The following is a 13,118-nucleotide window of genomic DNA, read 5'->3' as shown; positions in this document are numbered from 1 at the left end:
TATAATTAACACCAATCTATGGATTCAACAACTACTCAGAGAGACAGGCCAGTGCACACATAGAGCACCAAGTTTCCTAACGCTGCTCATTAGGAACCTATGCTAATAAATCTATTCTATTTTACTGTAATCTTCTCTTTTCTCCCAAAATAGAAACTGCAGTTGCTGCTCTTCAGCAGCATTGGGAAGTGTCTTCTTGACTACAGAGCTGTTGCATAAGAATGCTGAATGTTAACTCATGTGCGTGGAATGATCCGCAGACACTAAATCACATCGCCGGTGAGCAGCCCCATTCAGAAAACAAGCACAGAGCACAAGTGGTGGAGAGGAAGCAAAACAACCTTCAAAAATCCTAAGAATGAATATTGCTAATGTAACACTCTCCCATCATTAGAAGTCGTTTTGAAAAAATTCAACTGTAGACACTAATACAGCCCTCACAGAGTAATTGCTGGTGTGCGGTCTCTTCGAGCAATGTAATTGTCACACGTTTTTCCTTCCATACGCAGAAGGCTTTGGTGACAGCTGGGGGGACTGGGGAACAGGCTAGGAGACTGCAGCGGCACACAGCCTCAAAGGAATAAGATTTACGTACAAATAAAATGCAGAAGCAAACAGCTTTCAAAGTTTAATCGTGAGGCAAAGACGCACACAATATCAAATTTGATGGAAATTTTCACTTTTATTCATTTGAAAATGGTAATGAAAGCATAACATTCCAAAAACCTCCATTTTTTTAAGATGCTGACAGCAAAGCGAATACAGGGAAGCCATTAAGCAAGCAGTAAGGTCACTTAAACAGGAGCTATTTTGCTTCAGGGAAGAATTAAGTTTCCTGGGCATTCCTGAACCTGCTGACCTTGTGGGTCACACCTGTAAGCCAACCGGAACACCCTGGGGTTTCTGTGGTTGCATTCTCTGAGAGGAAACCTTAGTATTCTGAGTATTTTCAAGCATCAATTCTCTTCCAACTGGGCTTTCACAAAATCAAACAACTCATAAATGATGCTGGTAACATGTCAGTATTACTGTAGCTCCAAACTTTGATAGCCAGAGATGGACACACATGTGGGGATCAGGGGGCTGTTAGCAGTTATGGGGTTTTAGGACAGGTGTATCCTACCACAGGAGTTGTCCAACCCTATTCACTTCAGCCCTATGAGTTCCACTTTCCATTCTCCCAAACTGAAACCAGATCACAGTCCAGGTCCAACACGAGGGCTGTTCTGCTATGAAGGAATGGAGCTAAAAATATTTCTTAAGAGCACTCAGACCTGAGAGTTTGGCGTCTCTCCCTCATTGACTAAAATGCTGACAAAGAGACGGGGCTTGGAAATGGGCAATTCTGGACTCCCTTACAGAGAAATGGTAAGAAAAGAGGGAAATAACTTCCAGCAATCAAGGAAAAAAAGGGACAAAATATCAGAACCTCAGCTGGACGGACACAAATTTCCAGCCCCTGACATACCATAGAGGCATTTCACTCTTGTACGACTGGTATTCCAGGTTTCCATTTGCTACGGGAGAGCCCCGTCCCTTCTTCCATACGGAAGAGGACAGGCACAAATAAAGAAGATAACGTAAAAATAATTTAAAAACCCTCAAGAAAAATCAAAAGTTGCACCTCACAAACACCTCGCGGTGGGGACGGCGGCGACGACCCCGCAACGCAGCCGGTGCGTTGCGGGGTCGTCGCCGTCGTCCCCACCGCCGAGCGGGGGGAGGTCGAGGCGACGTCCCTGCCGCCATTTCACGCCCCGACGCCCCCCGCCGGCCGCCATTTCGCGCCCCCCCGGCACCTCGCACGCTGCCTGACAGAAGCGCCTCTCTCTGCGCCCCCCCCCGCCCCGCCGCGTGACGTCACGGCGCCCACCTGACGCTCTGACAGCGGCCGGGGCCATGACATCATCCCGGCGAACGCCCGCAGCGCCTTCACGGCACCGTGACAGTCCCGGAGAACGCCTCCCCTCGCCTCGGCAGGCCCCCTGGGGTGAGCCGCGACTCCCTCCGCACACCTACCCTGTTCGGCTGGGGCCGCTGCCATCCTGCCGCCTCCACCTCTCACCGCCGAGCTGATGCAACAGCGTGCCCGGAAGCGGCTCCCGCCTCGTCCCGCCCAAACCGCGTTACGCTACTTCCGACCTATGGTCGCTATGGCAACCGGCCGCTCCTCTTGGCTCCGCCCCCAGCGCGCCTTCCCGCCTCACGAGGGGCCGTCGGGGGGCGTCGCGGGGCTGGGCTCGTCGCGACGGGCGCCATGTTGTACGCGGGGTTCTCTTTGCGCCCAGTCCCACCCCTCAGCCAAGAAGCAGCTTCAGCCTTTGTCTTCATTAAGTTTTTATTGCCGTAACTTTCAACAGCAGCACATTTCGCATGCCACGTGCTCCCACCACAAATGAAATGCGATTTTTTCGTAAACAAAAATAAGGTAGTTCAGTCAAAAACTGCTGCAGGCAGTCTCAGCTCCACCGAGCACAGGAAAGGCAGCTTCTTTCCTCACAGCTTCACAAAAGAAAGGCAAACTGAAGCACAGCGCTCCTAAATTGCCGCTGGTACCTGAGCTTCACATTGTATAACTCAAAAAAAATAGAAATGAATATTGCTACTAGAGTCTTGTCACAGTTCAGCCCAGACTGTTAAACGACTTCCAGCCTGTGCGCAGGTAAGAAGGGCATCACACCCACGCCGTTACCAGCAACTTATTACATCCTTATTTATACAAACTTCCTATATGCATACAGGAACGTTTCTGAAGTTCAGTGAAAATGTGAAGCTGTAACTTCCTTTTTACTTATAATGTTATTACTTGTTAAAGTGTGGACTATATTAGCGTAAGCCCTAGTATCTATATCCCATAGCTCATCCAATAACTTAATAACAGATTGTTTCTCCCCCAGTGTGTTTTTCCAGATAAGAAGCATCTGATAAGATTGCTCCTCTATATCATTAGGCCAGTTATACTTAATTCTATCAATATCATTTTCCTCCAGATGAGTTCTCATAAGCTTCCTCCATTTTTTCACCGGTACTTCATTTATAAAAGCCAAAAAGCAATCTCTCAGTTCTGAGGAGAAAATAAAAACAACCACAAAAGCATATTAGTTCTAAAGTAATATATTCTAATATATAAGCACAGGTTCTAACCTCTAGTGGGTTTACTCCCCTCAACTAATATACACATTTCCCAATTACTTTTTAGCAAATGCATGCACGGACTAAACAGTGGCAGCAAGATTAGGCTCGTTACCTAAGAAGCAGTAGGGCAAACTGGCTTCCTACTTATCTTAAGAAACTAAAGGTACCAGTCTGCACATCTAAAAAGTACTCACCAGACAAAATACTATTCACTAATGGAGGTATTAGGGAATGTTTCACTGGCTTGTATGTTTTTGCTTACTCTTAGCACATCAACTCAACTGCAGGCTTTAAACACCTCACTATACTGTCAGTATAGGCAAGCCATGTTAAGATTAGCAGGAGCAAAGTCCATCACTTTGAAATCCAGCACATCAGCTTGCTGGTTACTTGTAGGGCTTTCATGCAATCTCAAATATAGCAGACGTTTGTCAGAACTCCTATTATGACATGCACCTCAGTCGTTAAGGCAGTCCCACTGCTGTCACATAGACTTATTTAAAACATACCAATAAATTCTGTACTGCGCTTATTCTTAGAAGTATGATTAGACTCCCAGAAGATCCATGATTTAAAGTAATCTGCCACAGTGTTTATGACTTTACTTAAATGCAGTAATAATCCTATTTCAGCATATCTTACATTCAAATGAAAGCCTTATAGCCTTAAGCTATATTAGTCTCCTTAAACTATTCCTTCAGACTACGCTAAAGTCAACAAGAAAAAGCAAATTCAAACTACTGACTGTTTTTAGAATACTTACCTTTTTGAGAGAGATCTTTAACACTTATTTGATACTTTTGCTTTTGTACCTGTGATAAAAAGTTGAAACATTACTCTAGCATGTCAGAGCACTTAATTCACTTACAATTACTCCTAAGCTACTCAACAGATTACTTTCGGTGTATATGTGCCAATAAAAGAGCAGTGAAAGCTTCACAGCACAGCTGAAAATAAGAGTAAAGAGAACACCAGGCTGAAAGCAGCTATGCTACTTACTATCTAAGAAGTGAAGCAACAAGGCAACATATTTGCTGTTATTGCAAAAGACTGGCTCTTGTACAAACACTGAATAAGAAGGTGAGAGGTACAGCAAATTAAAGGATGAACTGAAGTTTGCTTTCCCAAGATATCACTTCAAGTATTTTCTATATCTCTTAAGCAAAGGCTCCTCTTCCTTATAATACTGCTTGAAAACAGCATCTATCTCTCAGGGAAGGATGAAGAGCTCAATTCAAATTATGCCCATATCAGAAAAACACATTATGAGATTATTTTTCCCTCACTTACCATACAGTATGCTGGCATCCTAATGTCCCTTACATTACACTGGGCATTTGATTGAAAAGTAGGATTACACCTATTTTTTGTAGATGATGAACAGTTTTTGATCCTCTTCCAGCATTCTCGTGTTTGGCACCACAGCTTCTTCTGTGGGACGGTGCCTCTCTCATAAGACACAGCACTGTTTTCCTCTGGAGATATGTTTTTCCCTTCTGAATTAACATCATCGCACGCTTGGCCCTCTGGGCTCTCACCAGAGTTTTCACCCTCTGGATGGGATTTATTATTTTCAATTATCTTTACTTCTGGTAAAAGCATATTATCTTCGTACGCCTGTAAAGAAAAATAACTCGTTTTAGAACTTTCACAGATAGAGCTCTGTGGACCATTCAAGAATACTTGAATCAGAATACTAATATCAAAGAAAAAAACAGGAGAGGTGCTGTTTAAGTGGAGTTAAAAATATGCAAAAAACACAGCCTTTATAGACATATTTAATCAGTCTTAGAGCTAAACTCTTCACCTTGCTGGCTGTTCTGCTTCCTCTAGACTGCATAGTAGTGCTCATAGTATCTATCCATAACAACTGTAGGGAACTTCACCTCCTTTTTTCACTAGCATCTATTAACACTTGCTCCTTCATGGGTATAGACGAAGCATTCCCCATCCCCCCCACGCAGAAAGGAATTAAGTTGCCACAAGGCACCTGAACTGAAATTATCTATCGGCCTGCTAACAGGCTTTAAACCTATCACTGTATGAAGGTTGAAGCTTTCAGAGCTTTGCTGAGCTGATAGACCATTATCAGCTCTGTGCTAGTGTACTAGCATGCACTTGTTTTTTTGTTTGTTCTTTTGAATTGTTTTCCCTCACATTCACACAATAGACCCAGTTCAAAGTAGGCACCAGAGCACACTGCATAGCTTTAGCTAGGGGAATAAAGCAAGGGGGAATGATCACTTTCTGCATTATCAATGCATTGAGTAAACCTGTGACCACAGAGTTTACCTCAGGGTGACAGCAACCCATAGAGAGTAGTAGAAGCATGAGCAGTTTGCATAGAGCTTATCAGCTTGGGTTGAAAGCAAAAACTTTCAGGCAGCATTAATTTCTTTATTTGAAGTAGAAAGTGAGGGCAAGTATTAATTGCTTCTACCATAAGATTTGACTTCAAAGTACAATTTCCCCGTAAGCAACTGGACACTTTGCACAAGGCCAGTAGCCACATAACACCAGCACATGTAGGCAGGGATGTGACAGGAACCACCCCATTCAGCATATGTGTAGTTTGGCTCTGTGTTCACTGAATCCATTTAGAGGGTGCAAATGAAATAAACTGCTCCCATATATATGGACAGATAGTTCTTAGATCACCTAAAGATATAAGTCTTACAGTGTGGTTGACTTACAGCTGCTGATCAGTTTTGGAAATAAGGTAGCAACAATATACTTGTAATACATGCATTTTGCAGTACTGTAAGTTCACTAACACTGTGGAAGGATAGTGTGCTGGTGCTTAAAGTATCTGGTCTGAGGACCATGCAACTCTCCAATTGTTTTCATTATAGCAGCATTAAGTACATTCTTTAAGTACATGGGTATTGCAACTCACACTTGTTACAGTTATTTTATAGGTAAGCATCACCACACATAATTTGTGATTATAGTCTGCAACAGTTTTATTCAAAGAGTGATTATTTCTGCCTGTTCCTATACTCTACACCAGCCTGACCAGGTTTTTTGCCATGTTCCTTCATCAGCTTCTATGCATACATGAAGTGCTGTGAACCTGGCCGGGCTGCAGGAAGAAACAACCTGACAAAACCTATTGGATGATTCATATATTTGAGCCACTTATGGACCTTAAAAAAAAGAAAAAAGAAGAGTTGAAGGTAATGTTATGATGACCTTTGAATTCTGTCCCTTCAGTTATTTGTGACATTTAACATACTAGTTAAACATTTCAAGTAATTAAATGTAAATTAGACAAAAGCTCATGCACAAAGTGAGTAGCACTTGTATCAGGTAAGAGATGAGATAGATGCATGTACTTTTTCCTGCTACATATGCTGTGAAATGAATGCGGATCTGTTTCTTAAATTCTAAAGACAAATGTTTTAGGGCCTGGTATTATGCATCATTAACTATTCCAGTGGGAAGATCAAACTCCTTGATATCTTGCTGTGCAGTTAGGAACATAACTTCTAAATAGAGAAGCTAAATACTAGTAGGACTAGTACTTAACTAGTCTTGCCTTATCTCACTAAATACAAGACCAGAAAACATGTAGTTCAGTTGGAAAAGGCCTACAGAGATCAAGTCCAATTGCCTGACTACTTCAGGGCTGACCAAAAGCATATTATTAAATGGCATTGTTTTCTGACTGTGTAAAAGTAAGGTTCTTAAACAGTCCTTCACTACAGGAGACCAGGGTGAAAACAGCTTTATCAGCTAAATATGCATTAACAACAAGCCTTAGTGTGGTAAAGCATTTTCAGAGATGTCATCCTGAACTGGCATGCTCTGAGGCCTGAACTTCTTGACTTATGGGACAGCCTTGGATCAAAGTATTAGACTATAGGTCCTGCTCCGTAGCTTGCAGGAGACTCAGTTACTTTGTCTGCTGGCCAAAAGGAGTGATATTATTATGTTCTAGCTTCCCTTGCATTTTGAGTATATCAGCATGCAGGAAAGAGATAGCTGTAATTTCTGGAGAATATAAGCATGAAGCAACAAATAACCACTTGAATCAAAGCATCACCCAGCAACAACCTTAGTGAACACTTGTGCTTCACTATTTCCCCTCCCTCCCCACCCACAACATCTTGGACACAGGCTCTGTAATATTTCCAAGGCAAGTACCAGAAAGGCCAGCTTCAATGGAAGTGAATGCATGAAGTATGAATCAACTAGTTGCAATTCCCACCAAAGGAATACAGTGAGACATATCAGGAATTGTGTAACAAGCACAGTTAGTCATGCAAAGCTTTGATGGAACTTCATCTTTTATATACTTACCAGTCCTCTCTCTGCTTTGTCATATAAGGTAGCTGGAAAATAAAATTAACATATAAGAAACTTCTGGGAATTGCTTTAAATTAATTATAGTTGAATTCATGCAGTAGTTATGTACAATAGACACTCTTTACATCAAGCCAAAGCTCCAGAACCAGTCGTTTTGATTCTTTGAAATGACAGACTCCACATGGAGTACAATCCTTAGCTTCCACTAACAATGGAAACAGTGACAAGCAGTCCTGCTGCATGAGACAGGCCTCAAGATGCAGTTTGGACTTTAAGCCCCTCCTTCAAAACACACTCCCCACCCCCAAGCCTATTCCTCTTGGGCATTTTTATGAGCTATTGCAATAGCTAAAGAAAAGCTAGAAGTTGTTTCTACAGCAATAAATGCAGTAAACCATGGTTTGAATAAACTGGGTAAAAATGGTCTTCATTTTACTCCAGCCAAACAAGATCTTGCCTATTAAGTAGGCCTCATATGGTAATGTCAAGAACAAGGACAGTTTTGGTGCACATTCTGCCTAATTCTGCAAAGTTTTTGGATACTAATAAAGCAGAATTACCTTTATCGCTCTTACACCTCCTTCTTGTGTAGAACACAAGCAAGACAGTAGAAACAAGAGCAACCAAAACTATGATAGTCGTCCAAGTAAGATAACTATTTCCTGCAAATGAAAATGAATGAAATTAGAGTTTGAAGCAGTTCACAGTTGAGATAGTCTTAAGTGTGAGCCTCCCTTGCAGCCCTACAGAACAAACTAAGCTTCATATTCACATAATGACTCAGCTACACTGTCGTGGAACAGGTGCTGGGAATTTCAGCTGACCTGAATCCAAGCATGGGCTTCCACAGCACATCACTGTCCCTGTAGCAGTGATGGATTATGCAGTGTCACAATACAAAACCCACTAGGCTTTTAGAAGAAAGAACATGCAAGAAATGAGAAGGGGGGGGAAACAAAACCAAACAAACACAAAGGATGACATTTAGGTGCTATACTTTCAATAGGGCCCAGTCCTGTCCCCCCTAGCAAGAAAAGTCACACTATACACAGCTTCTCAGACATGTTAAATATTACAAGTGTTTGTACCATCCACTCCTTTCAACAGCATCACCATTGAAACTGCAAGATCCCTGAGAATATCTGTAGCTTTTTCACCAGTGTAACCATTACGTTGTAGTGAAGTTTAAGCTATTTGACTCTCCATTTGGGAGATCTAGCTTTCTCACTTGAGAACCTGGCTCTATCAAATAACCCCCAGGTTAAAACACAAGAAGTCTTAAGTATGCTACAGTAGTCCAAGCTATTTTATTTAAGACTGCTTTTGTGTCATTATCTACAATTCATACTCCCAATAGACAAGCCAAGTATTGTTTCTGTACCAGACCTTGATCAGGTAAGCCACATCCTAGGTCCATTGTAGCATTGCAAGTCTGCACAATTTGTTTCCCTTCTGGACACCTAAAGTCAGTGGCAATACAGAGGTTTATAAATGTTTACAGCTCTGTCCACGTCAGTTTGTTTTCTGACAAAGCTTAGAAACATTAACAGAACTTGAACAGACAACATTAGCAATTCATCTTCTAGTTTTAAAAGATCCTATGCTGATTAAGTAAAAGCAAAACAGATAAAGCTTATGCATGTTAGCTTTAAGTTGAGAGAGAAAGAGATGCATTGTTCATTCACAGTTAGTTTCCTTCAACAGGACGTTCTATCTCTCTGTGTTTTCAGGTGGCTGCTACGAAACTTAGTTATCAGTATAGGGGAAGCACTAACCTAGAGACACAAGAAGCACAAGTATACAGCCATATGCAACAATCCAAACAGGACCAAAATCTGCATATACAAGGCTTCAACCTCATGTATCTTAACACCTAAAACTCAGGTGCATGAACAGCACCATTAGGCTTCAAGGGAATTATTTACAGGTGAATAGCATATGGTAGGCATGACACAGATTGGGCCACAGCTGTTAAATCTACCAGAAAGACCATAGTTGCTTGAGTACCTTATTTAACTTACATTTCACCACATCTCTGACATATTTCACAGCCTTCAGCAGGGCAGAAGTACCCCTGTTTGCACTGGCATTCAGTGTCACTGGTCACAGTACAGGTTCTCGAAGTTAGCTGGTCTAAAAAACAGAAGTTGGAAAACAAAGTTGTGGCTCTGTACAACCGTGCCTAAGTTGTATGCTGGTCAAAAATGGGACTTATTTTTCCAACTTCAATATTCTCAACAACTCGAAGAGGAAAGAAAAAAAAAAAAAAGCAGAGGACCAGGCTTACTGCAAAGGGGAAGGGGCCTAAAGTTAAAGATTTCAGTGAATTTTTGGTACCATCTTTGCACTGTCTGCACAGCAAGCATGCTTCCAAGCCATTGGCGTGGGCAGTGTAATCGCGTCCTTCAGTGCAAGAGGCACAGTTTCCTCTTGAATGTGGACTATCGCAGTGTTGAGCAACGTAAGTACCTGTGGAAGAAGAGAAACGGTGGCTGCAGCAGCACTCTCAGAATGTTACGACACAAAACCATTTTTAGTCAAAGTTCAACCCTCCCCTGCAAGCAAACAGCCCAACACAGGAACCAAGGGGCACCGTATGGTCAGGAAGCACATTCACAGCAAAGGCAGCAGCCAGCCCAGCCAAGGAACAAGTACGATTCATTACAGCGACACAGCATTGCTCACGTGGCAAATGCCATCTTGCTGGAAGGGGCATGGCAGGCACGGGGAGATTTGCTTGTGCAACAAAAAACAATCAATCCATGAATCTGTCTCTTCCATGGAAATTCCTTAAATTCATCCAATAGCTCCGTGATACTATCCAAAGGTGGAGTACTTCTCTGCACAAGGCTGTGTCAACTGCGTGAGGATAAAAGAAGGGAGAACAAAGGCAAGGCGAAGTTCCACGCACAGAACTATTCCCCTGGGCCAACTGCTAGAAACAAAGTCGCGAACACTTCATCCTCAGAGCGGGCAGAGATTTTTCTGAACAGCTGCCAATGCGCCTCACCCGGCCCTTCTTGCGCAACCTGCCACCGCGAAATGGAGACCAGCCCTGACGCGCCGTGGAGCCGCCGCAGCACCAGCTGGGCCCGCGATCCACCCGATGGAACGCGGAATAGCCACGCGGCCCCCTCGCGGAGGGAGAAACGGCCACTGCCTTCCTGGAGCCTCACCTGCCGGGCACAGCTCGCAGCAAATGTTATCATGTAAGTACTCGTCCTCTCCGCAGAGCTCTGCGCCGCTTCCGGGCATTGTCGGCACCGTAACCTACAGCAGAGACCAACAGGTGTTTTCAGGTGACTAATTCTGGATAGCAATCTCGAGGAGACTGTTCTGTAAGGGCTGGAAAACACGCTCACGGGAAGCCACAAAGGAAACCCAGGCTAATTTCTGTTAAGTGCGCTGCGCACAGCGGTAATTACAGTCACAAAGGATATGTTAGGGCAGCACCACGCTTTCAGCCGCAGCTGAGTGCCGTAGGAAAGCTACTCCGCCCACCCCACCTCCGTTCCGCCCTCATTCACCGGCAGCGAACTTCGGAGGCTGAGTCCTATGTCTCCTACAAGGGATTCATTTCATTTTCCCTCTCCACATTCACTATGCTATTTTATCTCAGCTCTGCGTCTTCCGTGGGACAGCCAGAGGGAGCGCCCAGTGAATCCTCACATAATCTTCAACAGAAAGCAAGTTAGTAAGACATGACGGAGAGTTACTGCAGGCACACGAGCATTAGCAGGAAGCTTTCGTTCTCCTAAAGAAGCCCGTGTGGCTGCGCGGCACCTCCCGCGGAGCGCCACGAGGAACGAAAGCAGCCAGGCGCGTGGGGCCGGCACCGGACAGACGGAAGGCGCGGAGAGCGGTGCACTATGGCAGAAGAGGGACGGCCCCGAAGCTCCGCTTCTGCCCCACGAGTGGCCGACTTAAAGCCGGGAGCACTCCGTTCTCCCGCAGCTACACCCTGCCGACTTTCTCCCTGCGGGACACCCAAAGTCCCGTAATTGCGGGCTTCACGAACCCCTCAATTTCGTGATTAGATAATGGAGTGCTATTAAAGAGTTCACTCCTGCTTTGCCGCTTCCTTTCCTACGAGAAGAGAAAGAGCCGCAGACTCTTTTGCACTACTCCAGACGTCCCGCGCCTCCACGGGCTCAGGAGAGCTTTGTTAGCACGACCCTAAATCCTGAAACACAAACTAAAAGGGAAAGGGAGTTACCAAAGAACTTCTGTCGGAAGCAAAGGCGGAAACCTCCATGGGGCAGGTCGAGCCGGCTGACTCAGGCCAGCCAGAAGGAAAACTTTCTCCTCCTGGGATGACCCGGGGCGGCCAGGCATCAATCCCTCTCACCCCACCCTACCCCCGTCCGGTGGCCCCGACACTCACCAGCAGCAACAACAGGAGCAGTCCCATCGCGGCGCCTAACCCGGCCAGACGCAACGCGCTGCCCTCCGCTTGCGGCGCGACTCAAAGCCAACCCCTTGCCCCAGCCTTTTTATAGGTGTACCCGCCCCGCGGTTGGGCCGAGGCGGAGCAACTACGCAGCTGTATCGGAAGCGCGCTTCTGAGTCGGGGAAAAGTGCGTCTCCCGTAGGTTTAAGTCCCAGTAGCTTCCTTTGCACTCAGTGAGGACAGGAGGAAGCTGGTGACGTGCTGGGGAGTGGACCGGTTCTCGGCTTTCCGACCAAACCTGGCATCCTGTTGCTAAAGGGCTGATTGCTGATCGTACAAAAGGGAGGCAAAGGCTGGAAGAATTGTTCAAAACCCATATAAACAGGTGCATAACTGGCCTTTCTTAATTGCCAAAAGGGCTCTCGACTTTTTTTACAACAGAGTTCTGCTCCCAAATGAGTAACAGCAGCCTTGATTTTCCCCAAGACAACTTTCCATCCTTCAGATGTGCATAACTGGCATGTAGGAACATTCACCTCCAGATGTTGAGATTGGATCAAAATGAATAGCAGAAGAACACATAGATATTTCCTTTTGGGATTCTTTTTCAATCCCTTGAGGCAGTGGCATTAAAAATCCGAAACTTCTCTGCTGATTCATAATTAGTTTATGTAGGTTAGTAGTTTCTTTCATTGAAGCGCTCCTCTCATGGTAACATTTATTTTGACTGCAGTAACAAGTCCCTGCGAAATCCCTGTGGGCGTGTAGTTCTGCAGAACGGATCCAAAAGAACTTGAAGCATTCATCTAATGCTTTGTAAAGGCTTCCTGTTCAGTGCTGCTTTTCTTTGGTTCAGATTAGTTTGTGGGTTTTTTGCATTTGTTTTTTAATTTTGATTTTTATTTTTCATAGCTATCATTTCCTCAAACCCAGACTTGTATCTATCTACCTATGTTATTTATTTATTTGTTTATTTTGGTGCCAGACAAATATGAATATCCCCACAGAAGAGCAAAGGCTCCTCTCAGTGTCTTGGTCTCAAAGGGGAATGTGTCTGATGAGGAAGGCTGCGCTGACAGGCGAGAGATGTGCTGAAGTATTCAAAGTACAGTTAGGCAGGAAATTAGTGGGTATGTTTGCACAACTTTATGAGCAAACATTTCTAAGGCCCATAGGGGCCCTTGCATTGCCAGAGACTGAACACTATTCCATAGGCACAGGCCAGAGGGATGGGCTTCACTGAGATTTACACTGTATGGATCAGACTGTCTCAGAAAGGAGTGGC

At 44.5% G+C, this 13,118-nt stretch overlaps 2 protein-coding genes across 4 annotated transcripts in view; both read right to left on the bottom strand.

The window, feature by feature from the left end:
• Nucleotides 1–2,124, bottom strand: part of CARS1 (cysteinyl-tRNA synthetase 1) — a 32,794-nt gene extending 30,670 nt beyond the window's left edge. Inside the window, exon 1 of one of the 3 annotated variants that reach the window (XM_072337940.1) lies at nucleotides 2,020–2,124. In XM_072337940.1, the coding sequence (XP_072194041.1) occupies nucleotides 2,020–2,044 (25 nt within the window). In that variant the 5' untranslated portion in view covers nucleotides 2,045–2,124. The remainder of the gene's footprint in view (nucleotides 1–2,019) is intronic. The other 2 variants (XM_072337938.1, XM_072337937.1) reach the window with 2 other exon arrangements.
• A 199-nt stretch (nucleotides 2,125–2,323) lies between these two features.
• LOC140253039 (uncharacterized) lies at nucleotides 2,324–11,938 on the bottom strand. The gene is made up of 10 exons (XM_072338366.1): nucleotides 11,828–11,938; nucleotides 10,620–10,713; nucleotides 9,781–9,912; nucleotides 9,465–9,576; nucleotides 8,830–8,903; nucleotides 8,004–8,105; nucleotides 7,438–7,469; nucleotides 4,426–4,752; nucleotides 3,899–3,947; nucleotides 2,324–3,064 (listed from the first exon to the last, which is right to left on the bottom strand). The coding sequence occupies exons 1-10, from the start codon at nucleotides 11,852–11,854 to the stop codon at nucleotides 2,757–2,759; spliced, it is 1,257 nt and encodes a 418-aa protein (XP_072194467.1). The 5' UTR covers nucleotides 11,855–11,938; the 3' UTR covers nucleotides 2,324–2,756.
• Between the last annotated feature and the right edge of the window lie 1,180 nt (nucleotides 11,939–13,118).

The sequence above is a fragment of the Excalfactoria chinensis genome, chromosome 5 (assembly GCF_039878825.1).
Source record: "Excalfactoria chinensis isolate bCotChi1 chromosome 5, bCotChi1.hap2, whole genome shotgun sequence".
NCBI classification, from domain to species: Eukaryota; Metazoa; Chordata; class Aves; order Galliformes; family Phasianidae; genus Excalfactoria; species Excalfactoria chinensis.
This window is presented reverse-complemented; position numbering and strand designations above follow the sequence as displayed.

Bases quoted from the DNA above. Each gene is read 5' to 3' on its own strand.
- LOC140253039 (XM_072338366.1), bottom strand. From the start codon at position 11,854: ATGGGACTGCTCCTGTTGTTGCTGCTG. The intron at 10,714-11,827 runs GTGAGTGTCGGG...TCTCTGCTGTAG, and splicing joins TGCTCCTGTTGTTGCTGCTG to GTTACGGTGCCGACAATGCC. The intron at 9,913-10,619 runs GTGAGGCTCCAG...CTTCTTCCACAG, and splicing joins CTGCGAGCTGTGCCCGGCAG to GTACTTACGTTGCTCAACAC.